The sequence below is a fragment of the Aegilops tauschii genome, chromosome 7, assembly GCF_002575655.3.
Source record: "Aegilops tauschii subsp. strangulata cultivar AL8/78 chromosome 7, Aet v6.0, whole genome shotgun sequence".
NCBI classification, from domain to species: Eukaryota; Viridiplantae; Streptophyta; class Magnoliopsida; order Poales; family Poaceae; genus Aegilops; species Aegilops tauschii.
In genome coordinates, this window is record NC_053041.3 from 19,748,862 (window position 1) to 19,770,305 (window position 21,444).

General features: G+C 43.8%; 3 protein-coding genes and 2 long non-coding RNA genes across 5 annotated transcripts; 2 read left to right on the forward strand and 3 right to left on the reverse strand.

Moving 5' to 3' along the window:
- Positions 1–3,330: 3,330 nt before the first annotated feature.
- On the forward strand, positions 3,331–4,323 carry LOC109768472 (uncharacterized). The gene is made up of 2 exons (XM_073505685.1): positions 3,331–3,439; positions 3,808–4,323. The coding sequence occupies exons 1-2, from the start codon at positions 3,341–3,343 to the stop codon at positions 4,303–4,305; spliced, it is 597 nt and encodes a 198-aa protein (XP_073361786.1). The 5' UTR covers positions 3,331–3,340; the 3' UTR covers positions 4,306–4,323.
- Positions 4,324–6,835: 2,512 nt separating this feature from the next.
- Positions 6,836–8,486, reverse strand: LOC141026667 (uncharacterized). The gene is made up of 4 exons (XM_073503511.1): positions 8,085–8,486; positions 7,450–8,014; positions 7,152–7,366; positions 6,836–7,042 (listed from the first exon to the last, which is right to left on the reverse strand). The coding sequence occupies exons 1-4, from the start codon at positions 8,484–8,486 to the stop codon at positions 6,836–6,838; spliced, it is 1,389 nt and encodes a 462-aa protein (XP_073359612.1).
- A 2,644-nt stretch (positions 8,487–11,130) lies between these two features.
- Positions 11,131–12,080, reverse strand: LOC141027680 (uncharacterized). Its single transcript, XR_012189384.1, has 2 exons — positions 11,764–12,080; positions 11,131–11,658 (listed from the first exon to the last, which is right to left on the reverse strand). It is a non-coding gene; the product is annotated as an uncharacterized lncRNA (long non-coding RNA).
- Positions 12,081–17,051: 4,971 nt separating this feature from the next.
- LOC109768474 (uncharacterized) lies at positions 17,052–17,904 on the reverse strand. Its single transcript, XR_012188480.1, has 2 exons — positions 17,684–17,904; positions 17,052–17,566 (listed from the first exon to the last, which is right to left on the reverse strand). It is a non-coding gene; the product is annotated as an uncharacterized lncRNA (long non-coding RNA).
- A 2,017-nt stretch (positions 17,905–19,921) lies between these two features.
- On the forward strand, positions 19,922–20,924 carry LOC109768473 (uncharacterized). Its single transcript, XM_020327189.4, has 2 exons — positions 19,922–20,281; positions 20,397–20,924. Exons 1-2 carry the CDS (start codon positions 20,196–20,198, stop codon positions 20,707–20,709), a joined length of 399 nt encoding a protein of 132 aa, XP_020182778.1. The 5' UTR covers positions 19,922–20,195; the 3' UTR covers positions 20,710–20,924.
- The last annotated feature ends 520 nt before the right edge of the window (positions 20,925–21,444 follow it).

Sequence of the window (21,444 nt, forward strand, 5' to 3'; positions counted from 1 at the left end):
ACGATAAGGTGCAGTTGGTGGCTAGGGCGCCGGCAGCAAGCGGCCGTACAAGACCCACCGTTCTTGACGAAGACGATGAGGATAGCCGTGGCTAGACTAGAAAGTTTGTACCCCCAATCCCCACCCTGATGTAATCGAAAAATAACCTATGAACCCTAGTAGTCGTCGATGCAGAATCGATTAATGGCAATCCTCCGCCCCCGATGTGTTCAATCCCCTCCCTAACTCTTCAATCGTGCGCTCTAATCTAATCTAGCCCGAGTCGAAAGCAGTTAATCTACAGAGAGGACGAGGACTTACCGCCATGGCCGATGCTCTCCGGTGGAGGTTTGTAGTCGCTATGGTTTTTGCCGCCGTCTTGGATCGATTTGCACTAGAGCTTCGGTGGTCGCTGCCATCGGTGTGAGTGAGGAAGAGGGGAGAGAGAGGTGAGGAAGGGAGATGAGGGTAATTTATGACGACGCGTCTGGAAACAACGACTTCTCGGGACCGCACCCACGCGTGCAACTGCCAACGCCCACGTGCCTATGGTTGCATCGCGCGGGCCTGGCTCTACAACAACGGCTGATTTGAGCGTTACTCTGGATGCAGGCCTAGAGTTGCTTTAATGTTCGTGCTATGGGGGTAACCAAACGGGTCATTTTCTTCTCGCGTGAGCCTGGCTAAGGTATATGCAGCCTACCAAACGCGTCCTATGTTTCTTCCGTTTCACAACACCTTCAGTTTGCTGACACCAAACCGAGAGTTTGCTTAAGATGAGTATGAAGCTCGGATTTGCACACATCTCTCAGCCAAACAATACCCTTCCATTCCCTGATGGAACTTAATTAGCAAGTAGCACATGGACAGGTGCTATTATTTTGCCTGAACTGAACCTGAAGCATATTTTGCCATCTTAGCACGGATGGGCATGATGTGTTAACTTGCACTCTGAGCTTGTCGTGGCGTCCGAATATGTGCCTTGCAAGAAGGGATTTGTATGTTTTAGAATCTTCCAGACCCTTCTTCTAGCTTTGCACTAGAGTAGCTGTTGTGCAGATGTCCTCTTGGTGTACAGCTGCTGCAGCTGCTGTGCCTTTAGCCCACTTGATAGCTAGCATCTCATGGCTAATCTTTTTATTTTTTATATATCATCAGGGAGGGAGCCAGAAAGGTCTCATGGCTAATCTCCAGAGGCTTCTCTTCTCTTTCTTCTCCACAGATGGTGCTCGTTGCTGGGGCTGATGCCATTTTGTCAAAGACATGCTGTTCTTTCCTTTTTTTACCACTTGGTAAAGTTTTGCCAGAGAGAAAATGCACAAGATAACGGCCTCTGCTCTGATTAGCTTTTGCATCAATGTTGTTTCGTGATTTGCTGGGATTTCTTGCTGGGATGTCTGCTGTGAGTGTCGACAAATGAGGTTTAGATGCTGTTTCTTTTCACAGGAATCTGTCAAAGACGTCGGTCTCAATACACGTGTCCCACTACAAAGGTTCCACGCGGCTAGCTAGTACATGTGCTTCGTAGGGAACAGAGAAGTTTATTAGTTTAATATTTTCTTTAGAGCAAGTCTAATAAAGTACGTCAGCGGCTGTAAGGATTAAAGTATATTTTTGCTAAGTTGGGTGACAGAGATATAATTCTGGTTATTTGAATTATGGTTCTCGAGATATAATTCTGATGAATAGTATCTATGAAAATATATCTATAAAGCACAAACAAATAATATTATATTTCTATCTTAGGTAACATATTATTTAGATAATCATATTAAGACATTTCTTTGGTTGGGGTAGTAAGAGTAATATGTTCATGCGATTTTGAAATTATAACTAAAAGTTGCGAATATTGGTTTCTGAGCCCGAGCTCAGATGCTCCCAAAATCTATACCGCAGGCTGTCATGTGGATACGCGCCCACTGCTGTATTTCACCATTGTATATCTCCATATTTAGCACTGCTCAGCAGCGCAATGAATGCGACCGCATGTCACACTGTACACGCAGAACAGGCAGTTGAGGCACGGTTCAGCCATATTTCTGAGCCGGCCTGAGCCGTTCACCATGCAGGACTCACAGACGGCTACCAGACGAGCCCGTCTTAAATACATCTCTGGAACTGACCCATTATTCTCTTTTCCGTATCATCTGATCACGGTCAGCCACTTCATGTATGTTAAGCAGTGAATCAAATAACCACAAGTAGTTGCAGCATATTTATATTCAGACAGATCGTCATCTGTTCACATAATCTCTAACACGTACGTAGTTCAAATTACTCTAATTAGATCTCCATTAGGAATACATCCCATGCCCATAGCTTTCCAGATGCACAATGCTCGTAGGGTTTTCTGATGCAAAATAACGCTAGAACTTAAACGTGCCCATCTAACGATAAGTACACGCACAGCCAAAACTGCATGCAGACTGGAATTGCTAATGTCTTTCTCGTCAGTCAATGATCTCCTCGTACAGAAACTCCGGGGTATCTCCCTTGTCCCCTTCATGGTCACTATCTCGTATGCAATCTTCTTGCGTAGGTGCTCAATCTGACCCTGTGATGAAGCAAAAATAAGAGAAAACTATTAATTACTTTCATCAAATATGCCTATCAGTTTCAGCTAGTCAAGAAATAGGTTAGGCGGTTCCATACCTGGGTTATAGTTGATCGAAGGTATAGACCGGTGAACTCCAGGACGTAGTGAGCGACATATACGCCACTGTCTTCCCTGTGAGAGTAAATTGCAGAAAACCACCAGTTTGAAGGCTAGGTTAGCAGAAATCACTACGTTACAGTTTCTTGGCAAAAACACCAACTCTCCCGTAAACAATTTGCAAATACCACTGATCAACGGATTGGGCACCGGTAAGTGGATTTATGACAGGTGGGGCCCGTTTTTTGCCGACGTGGCGTTGTCGGCTGGTCGGACAGCCGTTAGACGCCGTTAGACGGCGCTCTCGCACGTGAACTTAAGTGATTCGCTCCTCTGTCTCTCACTCTCACTCTCACTTTGCTCTCGCACGCTCTCGCTCTCGCTCTGTTCTTGCTCGCCGCCGCCGGCCGCTCAGCTCCGCGTCGCGCCGCCGCCGCCGCCGCATCGTCATGGTGTCCTGGAGTGAAAGGGACGACAGCAGCGAGCACACTAGGCAGTACATCAGCTCTGATTCTGACGACGGCAGAATGCAGGTATGCATTTGGGGATATTTTCCTAGGGTTAGGGTTTGTTCTATGATTTGGGGATATTTTTCTCAAAGGAGCTTGTGTGTTAGCTGTGTTAGCTGATGAAATGTTATGCATTTCTTTGCACTCCCAGGTCCCTGCTTCAACTGAGGACTCCCATTTCGAGGGCCCTGAAGTTGAAATGCAGGTTTTGTGCCATGGTCACGGGAAGTTAGCAGAGAGGCGCGTTGCTTTTGAAGGAATTCTAACTGGGAGGAGGTTTCTCTGTTGCGCTGAGAAGGTATATGCTTCTAAGTGACAGCACAATCATTGTTAGGATTTGGCCATTGTTTATTTATTGTTAAGTTGGGAGACTGTTGAGGCAGTCATTGTTTACTCTTAGGAGAGTGTTGAGCCAGTCATTGTTTACTCTGAGGAGAGTGTTTAGGCAGTCATTTTTTACTCTGGCAACAATGTTAATTAGATTAAAGTACAGTGGATGCATGGGTTAGTTTATTCCTAATAGCCGCACATCATTGTATAATTGAGACCAGAACATCAGTGCTTTCTTTTTGATGTACTTTATCTTGGGAGTTTTTAAATATAATATCTTTAGCTTTGGTTGTGATGAAAGGTTTTAATATGGTTTTCAATACTACCTTATTTCAGGAAGGTAGAGACTGTGGACTAGTTAAATGGATTGATCCTGCTTGGCCCAATACCCTTGAGAATGCATTGCACAAGTTATGGTTGATGTATGAAGACAACAAGAGACAGAGGGCTGAGGACACTCTGATGAATTCTTTTGAAGTTCATAACCTGACACAAGAGAAGAAAAAGCTGCAGGCCAGCTATGAGAAGCTGGTTGAAGATGTCAATGCACTTGTGGATGCCCAGCAACATAGGGTAGAGATAGAAAAGACAGATGATGATACCAAGAAGTTGGAGGAGAAGTATGAGATGGTGAAGAACCTGGTAGCTGCTCAGGCCAGTGTCATTAGGAACATGAAGCTCAAGCTAGCTGAAGAGAGGAAGAACTTGCAGATCCAAATTGATGAGCTGCAGAAGAGTGTTGAAGAGAGCAATGTGAAGCTGCATGAGAGTAATGTGAAGCTGCAGGAGAGCAATTTGAAGCTGCAGGGGATCAAGGCCATCCTAAATGAATGATCACCTGGCTGTGGAAGAGGGCACTATCATTAGGCATTTGCTTACCTTTTGTAGGGTGTGGTTGGCTGTGCTATAATGAGATTATGGTTTTAATTTCCTGAACTATGGATCTGTAAAGTACTAATCTAGTACTATGATTATGTATGGATTTGAATTAATGCTAAATGTGATGGTATTTAGAGTATTTGGATGAAATCTGATATGTTTAGAATTTATGTATTTGAGCCATCAAATAGGGTTTGTAGCCATCTTTGGGGTTTTGTCGACATCTAGCCTTCACTAGGGTTTTTAGGCATCTTTGATGGTTTTGTCGACATCTAGCCATCACCTAGGGTTTTTAGGCATGTTCGATGGTTTTGTCGACATCTAGCCTTCACTAGGGTTTTTAGGCATCTTCGATGGTTTTGTCGACATCTAGCCTTCACTAGGGTATTTTGGCATCTTCGATGGTTTTGTCGACATCTAGCCATCACCTAGGGTATTTTGGCATCTTCGATGGTTTTGTCGACATCTAGCCATCACCTAGGGTATTTTGGCATCTTCGATGGCTTTGTCGACATCTAGCCATCACCTAGGGTATTTTGGCATCTTTGATGGCTTTGTCGACATCTAGCCATCACCTAGGGTATTTTGGCATCTTTGATGGCTTTGTCGACATCTAGCCATCACCTGGGGTATTTTGGCATCTTTGATGGCTTTGTCGACATCTAGCCATCACCTAGGGTATTTTGGCATCTTTGATGGCTTTGTCGACATCTAGCCATCACCTAGGGTATTTTGGCATCTTTGATGGCTTTGTCGACATCTAGCCATCACCTAGGGTATTTTGGCATCTTTGATGGCTTTGTCGACATCTAGCCATCACCTAGGGTATTTTGGCATCTTTGATGGCTTTGTCGACATCTAGCCATCACCTAGGGTTTTTTGGCATCTTTGATGGCTTTGTCGACATTTAGCCATCACCTAGGGTTTTTTGGCATCTTTGATGGCTTTGTTGACATTTAGCCTCATCATCACAAAATGTATGATAAACTCATCATCACAAAATACCAGAAAAGATATCTAAAGCATTATAGTATCACAACTTAACTTAAACATCTCAACTACATGACCATCATCACAACCGAACTGACCAAATTGACAGTATTTTGACACAACCAAACATCTCAATAGTAGTTTGACACAACCAAATTGACAGTATTTTGACACACAACCAAACTGACCATCATCACAAGAGTTTTCACACACCTAAAATGCATCATTCCCATGGAGCACCTGAAGCAGTCAAGTAATCTCTAATTTTCTGGGTGGGCTTCCTGATTCTTTGGGAAACAATAGTTGTCCTTGGAGGCAAGAAAGATGCCCTTGCTCCCTTTGCAGCAGCTGAAGATCTAGTTACTGCTGTTTTACCCTTTGCAGCAGATGATGAACTACCAGCAACTGTCCTTTGTGGTGGTGCAGCAGAAGTGGCCCTCTTCTTTGGTGGTCCAGGTGCTGTTGCAGAAGCAGAAGATGCCCTCTTCTTTGGTGGTCCAGGTGTTGTTGCAGAAGCAAAAGAGGCCCTCTTCTTTGCTGGTCCAGGTGCTGTAGCAGAAGAAGAAGATGCCCTCTATGCTGGTGATGGTGCAGTAGCAGCAGCACCAGCAGCAGAAGAGGCCCTCCTTGCTGGTGTGGCTGCATCAGGTTCATAGGAGCTGCTGCTTGGCTACAAAAAGATCAAATAGTGTAAGAACAGGAAGATGAATTCAAAGCAACATCAAATAGTCAATATTAGGACATTGGTTACCTCATGCATGTTCTTTCTCATTGCCAGTGATGGATTCAAAGCAACATTACAGTTGGTGTATCTATGGCCAACCTTTTTGCAATTAGAGCAGGTAATCGAGGTCATTCTTGAGGTGTCTTTGGGAGCTGGCTTCTCATATTGGCCCTTTCTCCTCTTAGTCTGTGCCCTTCCCTTGTGTTCTTTGAAAACTGGAGCCTCAATGTCCATACTGTCTGTCCTTGGCCACATATCAGGTCCAGGTACAGGATATATAATGGGACTGTAAGCTGCCAGGTACATCTTTTTTTTGAAGAAATCATGAACAAAGTCCTCTGGCTGAAGCTTAGCCTTGTGTATGGCAGAAACAACATGATTGCAAGGAACTGCTGTCATATCCCACTTCTTGCACCCACAAGTCCTATGTTGTAGGTTCACAGCATAAGTTCTCTCCCCACTAGTGACTTGGTAAAGATTAGGCCCAGCCATCAAAGCATGACAGTTCCTTGCAAACTTCTTTGCTTCCTCTAATTTCTCAGCATATGTTGGACAAATTTCCCATCTTACAGTCTCAGTCTTTGTTCTATTTGCATTGAACTTGACCATTAACTTTGTCCTAATTCCATCCACCATGGTCCTAATTGGTTTAGCCCTGACATCTAGAACCCACTTGTTGAAAACCTCACTTAGATTGTTAACAACTAAGTCTGTTTTGCAGTTCATATCCATTGCATGTCTGGCCCAAGTGTGTTTAGGTATTTTGCTTAGTCATTCCCAAGCAGCCTCACTCTCATTCTTTAATTCAGCCATTGCAGTTTTAAAACCATGTTCAGTGTATGAATAACTAGCCGCATCCATGTGTTGCTTTAATTCAGGCCCTCTAAACCCAGCATTTTGAAAGTTCTGGTAGATATGTCTAAGACAAAACCTTTGGGGACAATTGGGAAACACTCTGGTAATGGCTTTTAAAAGGCCCTGTGTGTGTGATAGTACAATAAGTAAATACAAGAAAGTAAATACAAGAAAGTAAATAAAGAAAGTAAATACAAGAAAGTAAATAAAGAAAGTAATTACAACTGATTACCTTCTGCCTATCTGAAATTATTGTGTAGTTCCCAAACTTCCCAGATTCTCCACCTAATGCTTGTCTCAACTGGTATAAAAACCAGGTCCAGGAGTTAGTGTCCTCCTTATCAACAATTCCAAAAGCAATGGGTAAAATATTGTTGTTCCCATCTCTTCCAGTTGCAGCTAGAATTTGTTGACCAGTAGTGAGCTTGATGAAACAACCATCTAGACCTACAACAAATAAATGAAATCACAATTGATTAGCACATGAAATCAAACATTAGTAGCACTTAGCACAAATACTATTGACTTACCTATGAATGGTCTACAGCCATTGAGAAACCCTTCTTTGCATCCATTCAAGCATATGAACAGTGCATGAAACCTAGGGTTAGTGCTTGGATGCTCCTTCAGATATCTTGTTGTCACAATGCATCTTGAACCTGGATTTGTATCCAACACAGCCTGTAAATAATCCCTAATCCTGGTGTACTGGGCTTTCTGGTCTCCTAACACAACAGCCTTTGTTGCCCTCTTTGCCCTGTATGCCATGTGTGTTGATATGTCCACACCATACTTGCTCTTTGCGGTATTAATAATACTTGTGATTGTTGTGCATGGGTCATTTCTGATAGCCTCCTCACAGAATTTTGACACCCACTTAGCAGTGACTTTAGTGTTCTCTGACATAGAAGGGCATGTGTGCACTAAATACACCTTCCTAATTGTAAATGACTTCTCATTTGCAATCTGAGAAGCTGCTATATAGAAGGGACATTGCTCATCTATGCACTGTGTTATCACCCTATCACTACAGTTTCTATGGTAGACAAAGTTCCTGTTTTGAGCAATGTGCAGGGTTTGAAGTGCAGTTCTAAACTGGTACACATTTAAGAAGCAAAGATGCTTCACAAATTGCTCCTCTGGATGAGCTCTGTGCTCATCAAACCATAACCTCTTCTTCATCTTCTTTGCTCTGCTTTTTTCTACCATTGGGCAACACATATGCCAATGCCTCAGCACCATCATCATCTTCCACACCAAGGTCTTGTGGTTTCTTGTCCTCATCAGATGATGGAATCCAGTCCTCCTCAAACATGTCTTCTATACTCCCATGTGAATTGCTTGTTGGGCCTTTTCTTTGTCTCTTGGCCCTTCTCTTGTTTGGTACATCTTGCCCTAGCTCATCCTCTTGTTCCTCTTCCTCCATTTCCTCCTCCTCTTCCTCCTCTACATCCTCTTCTTCACCTTGTGGCACATACAGCTCATCATCCACCTCTGAGTCACACATTTCCTCAACATCTGTGTCCCCTTCAAAATGAAGTTCTGGGTCATTCCTCTGTCTTCTCATCTCCTCAAGCCTAGCTAAGATATCACCTATTCTACCAGATCATCATCATCACTATCCTCTTCATTGTCCATCACTGCTGCTTTCCTGTTCAAACAAGTCTCCTTCGCTCTTTCCTTCTTGTTCTTCCTAAACATTTCAATTTCATTTCTCCTTTTCTCCTCCATTTCTTGCTCTATTAACAGTTGCTCCTCTGAATTGTCAGTCACATGGTATTCTTCCACTACTGCATCACCTAAAGCAGGTTCCAGGCTCACATTTATTCTGCTCTGCTGTGTGTCAAACTGCAAGGGCATTGGCTCTTGTTCTCCTCCTGCATCACAACTCTCAGCTTCTACATGCACATTTTCAGCATTGAACAACACTCCTTCATCATCAATCTGATACAGTTTGGACTCTCCAATTTGTTCTATTGGGGTCTGCATCTCAATGACATTAACACTGGTATTTATATTGGGAACTTGCATGCACTGGCCCTAACTATTGTCACATTCAATATCTTGTTATTCTGCTCTGCTATGTGGTCTAAAATTTCCTCTAACTTATCATCATCATCTATTTCTTCCATTCCTTCAATCCCTAGCCCAGGGTCCCTCACATAATACATATAATCTCTAAAACCATACCCTTCTGTCTCCATAAGTGCTACCAAATTGTAATATGTGATGTCTGACATCATCATACTCCTTTCAATATTATCTCTGTCATGAAAATGCATCCTCAATTCCCAAACCTCATCTTCAAGACTGCAAATAATAATACAATAGTGCACTATAAGTACTTAAGGAAAACTGAAGCAAGCTAGTACAGACCAGAGCAGAACATCATTTGAGTGCAACAATTCATATCCTTCTATTTACAGAAACCCTAGTTGTAAGCATCTAATTAAAGAACTATATCATTCTAATTACAGAACTATAACACACACAAACCCTAGAACTACAACACACACAAACCCTAGAACTACATTAACCCTAACCCTAGCAACAGAAGGGGAATGTGATTGGGGAGGGGAATGGGACTGGGATCTCACTAGACGCCGCCGAAAGCTGAAGCAATGTGCTGGCTTCCAACTGGATTTCCCTTCACCGCCGCGGCGAATGATCTGGCCGCCCTGAATTCCACCGAGTATTGCGGGTCCTCCTCCTCCTCTTCTTCTGCCGTCGCCTTCGTAGGGTTCGAGCTCCCGCACATCTCGCCAGTGGATGGCTGGGCGCCGCCGCCAGCATCGCTCGACTTCGCCGGACTCATGTCTGCGACGGGGGGCGGGGACGGTGCGCCGCACAACCGGGAACAGGGGAGAATAAGGGGGAAACGGGGGAAGAAGACGGGGGATAAGAGGAAACAGAACGAACGACGCCGTCTAACAGCGTCTAACGGCTGTCCGACCAGCTGACAGCGCCACGTCGGCAAAAACCGAGCCCCACCTGTCATAAATCCACTTATCGGTGCCCGATCCGCCGATCAGTGGTATTTGCAAATTGTTTACGAGAGAGTTGGTGTTTCTTGCCAAGAAACTGTAACGTAGTGATTTCTGCTAACCTAGCCCTCAAACTGGTGGTTTTCTGCAATTTACTCTCCCTGTGAGGAAACAACATTGAACTTAGGAATTTTGTAGGCAATTTTCTTTTATCAACCTGAAATGCCTAGGTATGTTCTAGGGTACTCACGCACGCCTAATGCATGGCTCGTGCTGCGCCACCAAAGGGTACACAAACGACCATCCAGTGGTCTCAACCAAACCGGGTCCGAACATGTCACTGAATAGGGTGCATAACTTCTGCTGAAACTTCCTTGCTAGCGGCCCATGTTTGATCTTCATCTCATCCGACGGATCTGTCTCCGTTGGGTCAAGCACCATCATAATCTTCTCGGTATCCAGGATATATAATGACCGGCAATCCATGAAATGCACCGGGAACATGAACTGAAAGTTGATCTTCAACAACACGGAGAAAATAGGAAAATTAGGAGCATATGGATAACTGATGCTCGACTTTTCCAATTATTCCGTTTACTTTCTTTAGCCAATCAATTCTATACACTAGTGCAGAACCGGGCTTTAGCGCCGGTTCGTAAGGCCTTTAGTGCCAGTTCTGCAACCGGCACTAAAGAGTGGAGACTAAAGGCCCCCCCTTTAGTACCGGTTCATCACGAACCGGCGCTAAAGTGCCACCACATGGCACAAGCCAGGCCTGAGTGCGTGCAGGACATTAGTACCGGTTGGTACCACCAACCGGTACTAAATGTTTGGGTGTGTTTTCGTATTATTTTTTATTTTTCCTTCAATTTTGTGTTTTCCATTTAATTTAATGATTATTTTAGTTGTTAAATCATTAGGTGAAAGTACCGCAGATTAGTTTCGACTGGATGCATGTGGATCCTAGCTAAGTGATCAAGTATATGCCATATCCATATTATACTTGATCACCTATAATTAAGTGATCAAGTATAATATGGATATGGCATATACTTGATCACTTAGCTAGGATATCCAGCTGAAACTAATCTTTGGTTTATTTTATAAATGATATAATAACTCATCATCATCATCATCATCATCATATTAATATAAAAACTCTTGCATCATATCATCAACAACAGTAAATTAGCTAGCTAAAAATCATCATAGTCGTCATTACCACTGTTTAATCATCATAGTCATTACCGCTATCTAATCAGCACCAACACTAGCTTAAAGAAAAAACATTCACTTGTACCAGAATCAAAGATATCATCGAGTTCAACATGGTCATCATATTATAAGCGTTCATAACACCACAAAAGCAAATCACCCTTTGAGATTAAGTTCAGGACGAAGAACACGGACATGAGAGGACAAAAGTACTAAGAGCATGAAGTAGCTAAATCACTCCTGCTGCTCTCTCTCAGGTAAAATAGCATAGAACATGTATAGCTCTCCGGATTCATCATACTGGAGCATGCAGATGAACCTGTCTCCTAATCGTGGGCTGCGCTTCTCATTGCTGCCCCCTAGTACTTCTCTGCTGGGATCGTTAACAATTTTGCTCCAATCTTTCACTATTAAGCATTCATCGCTTTTTGAAATGCTGAATGCACTCATGTGCAATGTAGGATATCTTGGCCGTAAGCTAACCATTGACATGTGACCTTTAGTCTCGATCCACTGAGGCACAACTGTCATCGGGAGTCCCTGTTGAAGAACATCGTATAGTAATTAATATACTTAGCAATGAAAGTTTAGCAAAAAAATAATGTATGCAAAAGATGCATTCAGGACAAATAGTAAAAATCTTACCATCTTTCGTAAATAGATGTGACCGTAGTTCAATACGATCACTATTGGTCGCACGTTTTGAGTACTAACATTTCTAAGTGCAGGAAGAAAATTTGTCTTAACAGTATGAAGATCCTCAAGCCATGAAACAAAATGACTTATCTCCTCGCAGTTTAGTTCAGCTCCGGGACAGTAGGAGGTCCTGTCTACCAAGCGCCGGACATGTTTGCTTGAATGGAAATAAGCTGTCAATAGAAATTAGTTGTCAACTATTTTTGAATAAACAATATCAAAGACATAAATATGGTTGAGAAACTCACATAATGGTAGAACTGGAGGCGTCTGCACATCGACCCAGATGTCTCTATTACCTTCAATATCATCTTCCGGATGAATATCAAAGGTGATAACCATATCAGGCTCAAATGCATAAGCCTTGCATAGTGCTTGCCAAGTTTTGCATTCAAAATAGGTGTACGTGTCTGCATTGTATAATTTGACGTTGAAAGTATAACCATGCTCGGTCTTCAGGTAAACTCTCTTTACCTCCATAGTTTCCATAGCACTGAAACCTATCTTATCCAAGACAAAAATTCTTGCATGGCAGGGGATGCGCTAGTAGAATAGTGAAAATTTAAAATTATAAGTTGAAGCAAATGAAGCATATATAAGTCATGCTTAATTATGAAAAAAGACTTGTCGTTATGACTTACTGTATCCACTTCGAAGGTCTCATCCAGCTTGATGCTGAAGCGCCTATCATCAACAAGTAAATTTCTACCGCACAGGCCGCGCTGGTCTTCACAGTATTCGCACTTAATGAAATCTTTTTCGTCGTCAGACGACATTTCCTATGTTCATATAGGTGAAACATTAAACACTTACTAGTTCTATTAATTCAACTAATTCAACTACTTCTATTAGTTCAACTAGTTCTATTGATTCAACTAATTCAACTAAGCATTTAATAAAAATAAACTTGTTCTATTAATTTTCTTACTAAAATAAAGTAGCTAGTTCTATATAGTAATATTTTAATTAGATCATCAAATCTCAGATATCTAAATTTTCTTACTAAAAATAAACTAGTTCAATTAATTCAACTAAGAATTTACTAAAAATAAACTAGTTCTATTAATTTTCTTACTAAAATATATAAAGTAGCTATATATAGTAATATTTTAATTAGATCATCAAATCTCATATACCTAAATTTTCTTACTAAAAATAAACTAGTTCTACTAATTCAACTAGTTCAACTAAGCATTTACTAAAAATAAACTAGTTATATTAATTCAACTAGTTCAAATAATCTCATATACCTAAATTTTCTTACTAAAAATAAACTTGTTCTTTTAATTTTCATACTAAAAATAAACTAGTTATGTTAATTCAACTAGTTCAAATCTCATATATATACCTAATTAATATCTAGCTAATTCATCTAAAATTGACATTAATATTTAACATCTTTTCCATATAATTCGTCTAACATTAACATTCTAACATTCTTATCTACGTAATTTATCTAACATTAATCTAAACAACAGAAAACAGAAAATAAGTAAAAACAATATGTGTGTGTGTGTGTATGTGTGTGTGTGTACGAGCGGGGGGCGGCGGCGCTCAACGGCGATGCGACGGGGACGGCGCGACGACGAGCGGCGGGCCGGGGGCGACGGCGCGATCGAGACGGCGACGTACGTAGTACGGGGCGACGGCGACGGGCGGCGGCGCGCGGCGGGAGCGGCGAGGGCGGCGGGGCCTGCGAGGGTGGCGCGCGATGGGCGACGGCGCGGCGGCGGCGGCGATGTCGTGCGAAGTAGTTGGAGAAGAAGTGGTGGTCGATGAAACTGAATTTTTCGTAAGTGCCATATATATAGGAGGGGCCTTTAGTACCAGTTGGAGCCACCAACCGGTACTAAAGGACAATTTTCGCCAGGCCAAGGGCGGGAAACTGCCCCTTTAGTACCGGATCCCCTTTAGTACCGGTTGGAGCCACGACCCGGTACTAAAGGGGTGCGCTGGCGCAGAAGCGGTGCGGGCAAGTTTAGTCCCACCTCGCTAGCCGAGGGGCGCCCGCACCAGTTTAAAAGCCCCGGCGCGACTGCAGTCTTGAACTCCTCTCTATAGCAGGCTTCTGGGCCTAACTTCGGCGCGCTGCCCTGTGAGCCTGCTGGCCCTTCTGGGCCTGTATTTGCAAACCCTAGGCCTGGCAGGCCCACTGGGCAGCGCCCAACAATTTTTTATATAATTTTCTTCTATTTATTTCTGAGTTTTTTTTGATGTATTTAGTTTCTTTGTGAATATAAAAAAATTATATAGTTTTTTCTTTTCTGCATTATTTATTTTCTACTATTTATTTTTGAGTAATTTTTTATATAGTTTTTGTCTTTTCTGTTTTATTTATTTTCTGTTTTATTATGATGCATACTGAACGCAAAAATAGGCTGGAGTTCAAATAAGTTTAAAAAACATGAAGTGCCCGTGTAACAGATGAGTTCTCGTCCGAAACCCTGATACTCCGAAAGAGATTGTCTAGTTTGTACACGAGGTGCGTCCAGTTTTCGCCGTGACCCTCTCTACTCTTTTGCACATGCTATGCGGGTGAAATGATGATACCATGCCAAGTTCCAACATTTTCAGAGTTCATTTTGTAGTGATTTTCAATTTCACCGTCATTTAGCTCTCTAAACAAATCAGTAAATGACTGAAAAACAGCAAATGATGTCAGAACGTGTTGGAAATTGATGACGTCGCTTTGAATGCTGCATACTGAACGCAAAAATAGGCTGGAGTTCCAATAAGTTTAAAAAACATTGAAGTGCCCGTGTAACAGATGAGTTCTCGTCCGAAACTCTGATACTCCGAAAGAGATTGTCCAGTTTGTACACGAGGTGACCCTCTCTACTCTTTTGCACATGCTATGCGGGTGAAATGATGATACTATGCCAATTTCCAACATTTTCAGAGTTCATTTTGTAGTGATTTTCAATTTCACCGTCATTTAGCTCTCTAAACAAATCGGTAAATGACTGAAAAACAGCAAATGATGTCAGAACGTGTTGGAAATTGATGATGTCGCTTTGAATGCTGCATACTGAACGCAAAAATAGTCTGGAGTTCAATTAAGTTTAAAAAACATGAAGTGCCGGTGTAACAGATGAGTCCTCGTCCGAAGCCGTGATACTCTGAAAAAGATTATCCAGTTTGTACACGAAGTGCGGCCAGTTTTTGCCGTAACCCTCTCTACACTCTTGCACATGCTATTTGGGTGAAATGATGATACCGTGCCAAGTTTCAACATTTTCAGAGTTCATTTTTAGCGATTTTCAATTTCACAGTCATTTAGCTCTGAAAACAAATCGGTAAATGACTGAAAAACAGCAAATGATGTCAGAAAGTGTTGAAAATTGATGACGTCGCTTTGAATGGTGCGTACTGAACGCAAAAATAGTCTGGAGTTCAATTAAGTTTAAAAAACATGAAGTGCCGGTGTAACAGATGAGTCCTCGTCGGAAGCCGTGATACTCTGAAAAAGATTATCCAGTTTGTACACGAAGTGCGGCCAGTTTTTGCCGTAACCCTCTCTACACTCTTGCACATGCTATTTGGGTGAAATGATGATACCGTGCCAAGTTTCAACATTTTCAGAGTTCATTTTTAGCGATTTTCAATTTCACAGTCATTTAGCTCTGAAAACAAATCGGTAAATGACTGAAAAACAGCAAATGATGTCAGAAAGTGTTGAAAATTGATGACGTCGCTTTGAATGGTGCGTACTGAACGCAAAAATAGTCTGGAGTTCAATTAAGTTTAAAAAACATGAAGTGCCCGTGTAACAGATGAGTTCTCGTCCGAAGCCCTGATACTCCGAAAGAGATTGTCCAGTTTGTACACGAAGTGCGGCCAGTTTTTGCCGTAACCCTCTCTACTCTCTTGCACATGCTATGTGGGGTGAAATGATGATACCATGCCAAGTTTCAACATTTTCAGAGTTCATTTTGTAGCGATTTTCAATTTCACGGTCATTTAGCTCTTTAAACAAATCGGTAAATGACTGAAAAACAGGAAATGATGTCAGAATGTGTTGGAAATTGATGACGTCGCTTTGAATGATGCGTACTGAACGCAAAAATAGTCTGGAGTTCAATTAAGTTTTAAAAAATGAAGTGCCGGTGTAACAGATGAGTTCTCGTCCGAAGCCCTGATACTCCAAAAGAGATTGTCCAGTTTGTACACGAAGTGCGTCCAGTTTTTGACGTAATCCTCTCTACTCTCTTGCACATGCTATGTGGGTGAAATGATGATACCATGCCAAGTTTCAACATTTCAGAGTTCATTTTGTAGCGATTTTCAATTTCACGGTCATTTAGCTCTGAAAACAAATCGGTAAATGACTGAAAAACAGCAAATGATGTGAGAAAGTGTTGAAAATTGATGACGTCACTTTGAATGGTGCCTACTGAACGCAAAAAAAGTCTGGAGTTGTAATAAGTTTAAAAAATGAAGTGCCGGTGTAATAGATGAGTTTTCGTCCGAAACCGGCCCTGATACTTCGAAAGAGATTGTCCAGTTTGTACACGAAGTGCATCCAGTTTTTGCTGTAACAAATAGTCTGGAGTTCAATTAAGTTTTAAAAAATGAAGTGCCGGTGTAACAGATGAGTTCTCGTCCGAAGCCCTGATACTCCAAAAGAGATTGTCCAGTTTGTACACGAAGCGCGTCCAGTTTTTGCTGTAGCACAAGAAGTCCGGAGTTGTAAGAAGTTATTAAAAATAAAAAAGAGGCGCAATGCTCGTTAATTAGCTTCAAGCCTTTCGGAATAGTGTAGACTGCACTGCACATAGCTCCATGCAGTCTACCCTATTCCTCAAGGCTTGAAGCTAAGCAACGTGAATGTGAGCATTGCGCCTCTTCTTCATCGTCTCTGCACTCAGGGCTTATAAACCGCTCCTAGTGCCTCTCTCTTCGCGAGGTGGGACTAAAAAACAGCTTAGTAAGAAACTCTAGTACCGGTTCGTGCCACGAACCGGTACTAAAGGTGCTCGTGGGGCCACAGCCTCATTAGTACCGGTTCGTGGCACGAACCGGTGCTAAAGGTTCGCCACAAACCGGTACTAAAAAGCTCTTACCGCCTAGCCGTTGGAACCGGCACTAATGACATTAATGCCGGCTCAAAAGCAAACCGGCATTAATGTGCTTGACATTTGACCCTTTTTCTACTAGTGATAGCCCATGACTTTAGAGTACATCGTCATCTGGCGACTCACTGCCCAACCATAACCTGTAATTTGGCAACGTACACATTCAGTCTACGAGTTCTTCCACCAAAACAATATTCAGTCTAATAGTCCTACTACAAGAATACTAATAGTACGATGAATGTGGTTCCGACTGTTAAACAAGGCACCACTAAGGATGGGATGCAATGGCCAAGCTTACTTTCTGGTGTATATGGACTTTTTTTCTAACGATTACAGAAGTAAACAAATTCCGACAAAATCCTGTGCAGTTGTGACGAACATACAGTGACAGACCAACAGCAGGAGGATTTGGGTTCACACCTTTTTTGTCCTCCCAGGTGCCTCTGGATTTACTCTGTTAGTAGACTGGGCCAACCTCGTCGGTGATGCATCCGCACGACGGCGGATTCGAACTCCTGCCATATCATTCCCATGGCCGCCGAGCTGTTGAGCGCAACCAGATCCAGTATTTGAGTCCGTAGGAACGGCAAGGTCGGCTCCGCTGTTTGGCAACAAGAACCGGGGGAACCGGATCTGGGTGCTCGAGGTTGTCCGCGAACTCCTCTCGTAATGGGAACCTGCAAGAAGATATCAATGGCCGCCACCAGGGCCCGTTCGGTAGGTCTCTTCTTCAAGGAAAAACAGCCTGAAGAGCAAATCTTCAAAAAACTAATGGCAGATCTGAGACCACTTACCTGTCAATGGCATCAAGCAGGAACTCAACCCCACCATCTTCCATTTCCCCGTGCTCGCCGTTGCAGAACGAGCGCCACCGCAAGGACCTACTCAGAACGGAGACAGAGGTGGGGGGAGAGGGACAAACGGCTCAGCCGTCCACTTCCGTCGCCGTACACCTATCTGATCCCTGGCTCGGTTGGACTGGTAACGATCTGGTCCACGGACCAGAGATCCCGTGCGCGAGCGCCGTCCCACCCATACGCTTTGGGCCCACGAAATAGCCACTGTTTTGTACCGTATTTCATCGTACGTCCCTTTTTCCACGCTCAACGTCAGACGCGTCAGAACGAATTATTCGGATCCCGAGCCTGGAACTGACGCCCGCGATTTCGGGATCATCTGGGCTCGGGCACCAAATCGCCGTGTCCTAAAAGCTGGAGGTACAACTAATTTTGGGATGTAAATGGCAAATAAACAATGCATGTAAAGCCTGTTTAGTTAGTTTTACCTAGCTCTATATTTCATTTAACCTAAAAAACAACTTTATTGAAGTTTTTGATCATAAATTGGCTTAAATAGGATTAAGCATAACCCGCTTTACATTCCTAAGCTGATGATTTGGAATACCTTTGATGTGTATTAGTATCTTTGCTCCTCTTGTATGTTCTAGTTTCTTGTATAGAATGTGCCGTGGTGAAGTAACCAATAAAATTGGATAGTGTGCCCCTAAAAATAGTTGCAAACACGTTAAACATACGACTGAAGCTTCGTTGGTTAGATTTCTTATATGATGGAACATGTACGTCGGATTTTAAGTTGGTCTATGTGCTCACATTTTTCTGAATTTATTCTAGTGTTTTTAGCAACAAGGTTCAATGAGGTTTATTACACTTCCTCCGATTCAGAATAGTAGGCGCATCGATTTACAAAAGGATAAAATACGAAAATACTTTTCATAACGAATCTAATGATACAAAATTGACATTAGTATTACCATTAAAAAACTTAATCAAACTTACATAATTAAGTTTGAATTTTGAAAAATTATAGTACTACTCACTATATTCTAAAACCAAGGGAGCAGCAAAGAAGCGGATGCTGGAAACGTCGTCCCTGGGAAAGCATCGATGCTGAAGTAAAAGCGGAGATTTTGCGTGTGTCTTTGTCCGACGAAAAGGGCGGTTGCATGCAGCTGCAAAAATGTAGACTTGCCTAAGGCTGTTATGTATCCTATGTAATCCTCCCTTTCCCTAACCGAACGCCTCCCTCCTGATTTTCAGGGTGGGCCCCAGCCTCCACTAATATCCAATTAAAGGCTGCCAACTCATCTCATTCGTAAGATACGTAAAAATCTCTCCGTAGATGTAGCAATGCTCATAGACCTGGCCATGGGCAGCCCGGCCCGGACGCTCGACCCGACCCGGCCCGAAAATCTCGGGCCGAGCTGAGCCCGAACATGCCATCGGGTCGGGCTCGGGCCTGAAAATCAAGCCCGACGGGCAGATCAGGCCGTGTTCAGGCCTGTGAAAAATGGGTTCTTAGCCGTGGTCGGGCCAGGCCGAGCGGGTCGTGTCTGGCTTTTCCAGGTTCGGGCCGGACTCGGGCCCGATTTAGTAGGCCCGGTGGTCGCGCCGGGCCAGGCTCGGGCCTGGGTTTTCAGCACCGGGCTTTTTTTGGCCCGGCCCGAGATATGGCCAGGTATAATTGCTCATGCAGCTCGGGGCGTGGGTAAGTATCGGGTGATACCAGCCCTTACATGATACCATGATACCAACTTCTAAAATTCAAATTTAAACATGTCAAAAAATTCTGAAAAAAATCATGGATGCTCAGAACACATATGTCGACAACCCCTAAAAAATTCAGATCAAAATTTGAAACACACATCGAGAAACAAAAAATACAAATTCATATGTAAATAGTGTCATTTTTGCTTTCGTCTTCTTTTGACACTATTCATGATAGATTTGTCTTTTTTCTTTTTCCATGTTGAATTTTGATCTGCTTTTTTTAGGGATTGCCAACATTTGTGTTGTCAACATTCATGAATTTTTTCAGTTTTTTTGACATGTTTAAATTTGAATTTTAGAAGTCAGTATCATGGTAGCATGTAAGGGCTGGTATCACATGATATTTTCCCTGGAGTCGTGTGTGCGTCCGTGCGTGTCTCCTCTCCCTTCTTTTCCTTCCACCGCATTCATCGCCGACCCTTTCTGCTCTGCCCTGCCCTGTCTCCTCAATGGCGCCGTGCCGCGTGTCGCCACGCCGTTCCTCACGCTCTCTTGCCACTAGGCGTCCCGCACCGGCATAGCTTCATCGATAGCAGTAAATAAATAGGCCACCGCTCACCGAGGTTCAGGGAAGGGAGGAAGAAGTCGATCTCAGGCTCAGACCACAGAGCGGATAAGCTCAAACCCGTACTCGTACTGCTCCTGCTCTGCTTTGTCCCCCCTCTCTCTGTATTGAGCTCACACGAGGAGGGAAGGGAACTCCATCGATCTGAGAGAGAGCTAGTCTGCTGTTTCGGCCATGGCTGCACGAGCGCTGACCGCTGCCGGCCGCCGGGTGGCCGGCCAGAGCCAGACCAGGCCGACGCCTCTTCTTGCCTCCTCCAGGTAACCACTTTTACCCTGCTGCCTGCTCTGCGTTGCCATCTTCTTCTTTTGCCGCCTAGAAGTAGAACTACCACTCACTGATGGCAGCATCGATGATCAATCCTGTGTGTTTCAGGAGCGGATCCAAGCACTCCTCGGTGCTGCCGGACGAGAACATCGGCGAGGGCGCGCTGGACGGCGGCGAAGACGCGCCGTGGGTGCCCGACCAGGACACGGGCGTCTTCGTCCCCGCCCATGCCGATGCCTACGCTGACGACTACTGCGGCGGCGCGCATCCCGCCCCACCGCACATGTACGGAGGCGCCGCCCCGGGTGGGTCGACGGCTTCGGTGCTGGACCAGGCGGTGTTCGTCCGGGAGGAGGAGATGGAGGACGTGGAGAGGCCCGCCATGGACCTGAACGACGCCAACGGCGGCAGAAACAACTAAGCTGCTGGTGCAAGTAGCCGCATGCCTGCATCTGCATCGATCAGAGGCCTGTAGTTTCAGACTGCCAGACTCCGTGGTAGAATTAATCCCATGGATGCATCTCTCGAATTCTGTAGTAATAAAAGGCTCTCAGTTCACTGCTGCTAATCAGTAGGAGTAACCTTCACTTGCCTGCTTACTGATCTAGTGATAATCAGTTTAATATTAAGAAACAAGATGAACAGCAATTCACAGTGGTTAATAGCTAGAAGAGCCGGAACCTGGCTTATAGTCTCAGCACTGGAATTGATGAACAGTGGGACGATTCTAAAAATAGAAGGGCGACAAATTCGAAGAAATTAGAATTGGGATAGAGGAGGCAATTCACATTCAAACCAAATGCTAGGCCCAAAATCAAAGCTGCTGCAACACCAAAAAATCAACACTAAAAATCAGCTCACTTAGAATTGCCGGTCGAGGAATGATTCTTGACAAATATAGGGATGGCGGCCCGCTCCCCCCGCTCCTCTCCTCTCCTCCTCCCACCACCGGCCCTTCACCCCGCACCTACGCCCAACTCTGGTCGCCGCAAGCTCTCCCCATGGCCACACGCTCACCACCAGCCCCCTGGATGCGCTACTCCACTCTGTTGCGCCACCACCATCACCTTTCTTTGACCTCCCCTACGTCAAAGCTGGGCAGGTGGGGCTCCGCTGCTTCCTGAGTTGTGGCAATGCCATGGGTTTGGAGTTCGAA